The 3,677-nt window shown below is 38.1% G+C and overlaps 1 protein-coding gene across 1 annotated transcript in view; it reads right to left on the reverse strand.

Annotated features, from left to right (window-relative positions):
- The window catches only part of LOC107093830 (neural-cadherin-like), a 501,663-nt gene that overhangs the window by 146,942 nt on the left and 351,044 nt on the right, over positions 1-3,677 (reverse strand). The window contains exon 27 of the mRNA XM_015389130.1: positions 2,482-2,609. Coding sequence (XP_015244616.1) covers positions 2,482-2,609 — 128 coding nt within the window. The remainder of the gene's footprint in view (positions 1-2,481; positions 2,610-3,677) is intronic.

The following is a 3,677-nucleotide window of genomic DNA, read 5'->3' on the forward strand; positions in this document are numbered from 1 at the left end:
CAAACACTAACAGGGCGCCTCCCGAAGGACATTTTGAGGAATAGAAGGAAAGGAATTGTTTCCCTTTGATCCTAATGGAATCCCTAAGTCTCTCTGAGCCTGTTAACATCTTCACTTCAGCATCTTTGAGCTGATGATCATCTAGAGCTCTTCTGCTCTTTTCTTAGCTTAATGTTGTGTTTGTAACTTGCCTCGTTTTCCTCCTACATGTGTTTCTGTGTTCAGTCGGTTTATGTGTTTGCAGGTCCTTTGCATCTCTTTATGAGATTGCATCATTCCTCCCTTGCTGCGTTTTTCCTTCATGTGTCTTTTGCTCATTACTCCAATTTTTTATTCCATTAAAAATATATCGTATATTATGTATGTTTAGCTTGTCTATTGTGTTACATCCTAAGAAAAAGCCATGAAGTTTGCTATTATCTCCAGATGAAATGTGTTCTAGGGGCGTCCCTGAATTATTGGAAACTAAAAGCAAAGTGTGACTGTGTGGAACTAGTTTTCCCAGCTTGTTGCTGCGTTTTCTTCCCATGCTTCGCTCAGCGGTGTTTAAATAAAGCGCTCATGGCTTTGCTGCTGAAAGCTGCAGCAAACAGCAGTGTCCTTGCTGCTTTTGATCTCAAGCTGTCACATCACCAGCTAGGATCAGCTACTGCCGACTGTTCAGGAAAAATGAAGAGATTCATATTTGATTTTAAAAAACACAGCTGTGATGTCACATAATCCTGACTGCAATAGGAGCTGATAGCAGCCAATCATAGTTCTAGTTCAGAATATTGCTTTCCCATGGAGGTAAATCTCTCTGCAAATACACACAATGATGTCAGGCTGACCCTGTAGTAGTTTTTCTATTTGAAAAAACAAAAATAAACAAAGACGAAATCACATTTGCAAGGTATGAAGAATGAATATGAACCTTTCCTTTCTGGAACAGTTGCAAGTTGAAGACCCAATTTGGAGGCTGATCAGGTCCATGGAGGCTTTAGGATCACAGAACTTCTCTTTTGAGCTGGTTAAACTCATACTTTCAGTGATATAAAGTTTAATTATGCATAATTTTATTTTTTTCTTGTGTTTTGTATGTAAAAATCCGCTTAAGCTGTATTAGCATGTGAACATTAATCTATAGTCAAGCTTCCAACTCAGCAATAAAGATAATTAATTAATTCCAGTTCATGTTCTCCTTTGAAGGTCAAACTTTTTCATCAAAATGTCCCATTTTCGAACAAATAATCCATCCAATTTAACTGAAAATAATTATAGAAAAATACTATTTTATACATATTAAAGGAAAAGTTTGGTCATATTCAGATAGTGATAGTGACGAAAATTATTATTTTTATTTTCTTACTGATTAACTCCAAATTCATTAAATCACCAGCGTATTAGTTTTAGGAATAGATAACGATCCGTTGGTCATTCCTTGCTGACCGGACTTTTCCTTTAAAGGTTCAGGGACAGAATGGAACATGCTGCATGTCTGCACTGATGCCTATAGGTGAAGCTGGGATGTGAGGAAGAGAGAAAGTGGAGATGAAGCCAGTCCAGCTGCTCCGTCTGCTCAAAGTAAGACAGTAAAGCTCAAAGTATGCAGGCTGGGTTTGATCAAAGTCTCTAAAAATAGGAGCTCCAGAAGTCTTGTTGATATTAAAGAGGGAGAAATAAAACTCCTAAGAAGCGAATGTGTGCAAATCATTGGAGGTGAAAAGCTTCAGGCAGATCTCAGTCAAATGAAGATGAGCCCAATTTAGGTAATTCAATTCACTTTAAAGTGTCAGAGGAGGCTGCTGTAACCATCTGTCTCATTTTCACTGCAATTATCTGCCTTTGTACTGTACAGTTCAGACAGCTTTATAACAGAAAATCACTCCCATCTACCTTGTTTGGATGGAAATAATGAGGTTTGCAAGAAGCAGAGTGGAGAAAGAATAGAAGTCTATAACCTGAATTAACCAGACGTATGTGATTTAGATGCAATCGTGCACTAAAAGTACTTTCTTCTTCTTTGTTCTTTAGCTGCACCAAATAAAGTATTCAGATTGGCTGAAGTTAAACATGAAACATTATTTACTCTGCTTATTATCAGAGGTGTCAAGTAACAAAGTACAAATACTCCGTTACTGTACTTAAGTACACTATTAAGGTATCTATAATTTACTCCATTACTTATTTTTCTTCCGACTTCTGACTTCTACTCATTACATTTTCACACAAGTATCTGTACTTTCTATTCCTTACATTATTAAAACAAACGTTACTCTTGGCTTCAGTTTAATTTTTATAAATATTTATTGCCTCCTTCATAAAACAACCAACTATCGTCAAACTCTAAGAGCCTTTTTCACTATTTTAAATATCAATTGCCTTTAAACCTGAACAATGCATATTGCTGGAGATGAAACACCTGCAGCCATAAAGCTCATGGTGCTAACAGGTCAGATGCGAATCAGCAGCAGGTGGTGTTGTACGGATGAGGCGTCTCACCTTGCTGTTGCTACGGACATCCAGCCGATGCCAGCGCCTGTCTGCCACGTCAACGTTTCCCGGCAGCTGGAGCACCAGCGTTCCCGAGCCGTGGTTGATTTTCAGCGTGGGAGTCCCGTCAATTAGCTCTGGGTGGAAAACCAGAGAGGAAACATGAGAGATGAGAAGTCCTGAGGTTTAACCATCTTAACATTTGAGATTCAAATAGTGAAGAACAGTTTGGTTCATTTATATTAGCTCTCTGTTTTGTAAAAGCTGTCTTTTTCATCTTGACAGTCAACAAGCATCAAACAAAACTTATTGTCTATTTTCTGACTTACTCAAATGGGAAATTAAAAGTTAATGAACTGGTTAGGATAGCTGGTGTGTTTTGCACCTTATGTAAAAGATTATAAGAAAGTGTTTGTACCAAACTGCACTGACAATCCATCATCATGCAGGCTACGCTCCACAAGTTCATGTGAGGAACAGTTACTCCAAAGCATCATGAAATCTGCTTTCTAAGTCCACATTTATTCAGGCAGAGCTTTTTACCTTCGGAAAGCTCCAATAGTTACTGTGTGCTGAACACACACACAGCATCATGTGTTTTCTCCCAGGAGTTGTTCGTTTACAGCAGGTTTTAAATGGTGTGAACAAATTACCGTTATTATTTTGATTATGGCCATCTCAACCATGTGGATATGAAAAAGTATGCCTACAGAGTTTATTGTAAGCTTTATCTAAACAAGTTTCTCTCTGAAACATTATCTCAGGTGACAATATTCTCCTTCCTTTCTAACGCCGAGGATAAACTGTACAATGTTTTGCCCTTATCGAGCCGATTCTCCAGTCTTGCGAGATATTTTTTCAGCTCGGGCTGAGTTTAAGCCTCATAGTGCTTCCTGCATTTAGTGGTATACAGCTCAACCCCCACCCTACCCCATTACAAGAAAATAGAAGACCTTGCCTGTTCGGCCAGGCCAACAATTCCCTTCAATGACCCCCCTTTCAGAGACATAGACAGGTTACAGACTAACAAAGACACCAAACAACTCCCCACACTGGAAAAAATCAAAATCTAGATAAGTAATTTTTTCTTAAAATAAGTACATTTTTCTTGAAATGAGGAGGTAAAAGAGACATCTTGCCAATGAAACAAAACAATTTACACTTAAAATAAGAAAACACAACTGCATGGTCTTATTTCAAGTGCA

This window comes from Cyprinodon variegatus, unplaced genomic scaffold, assembly GCF_000732505.1.
Source record: "Cyprinodon variegatus isolate N-32 unplaced genomic scaffold, C_variegatus-1.0 Scaffold448, whole genome shotgun sequence".
Classification (NCBI taxonomy): Eukaryota; Metazoa; Chordata; class Actinopteri; order Cyprinodontiformes; family Cyprinodontidae; genus Cyprinodon; species Cyprinodon variegatus.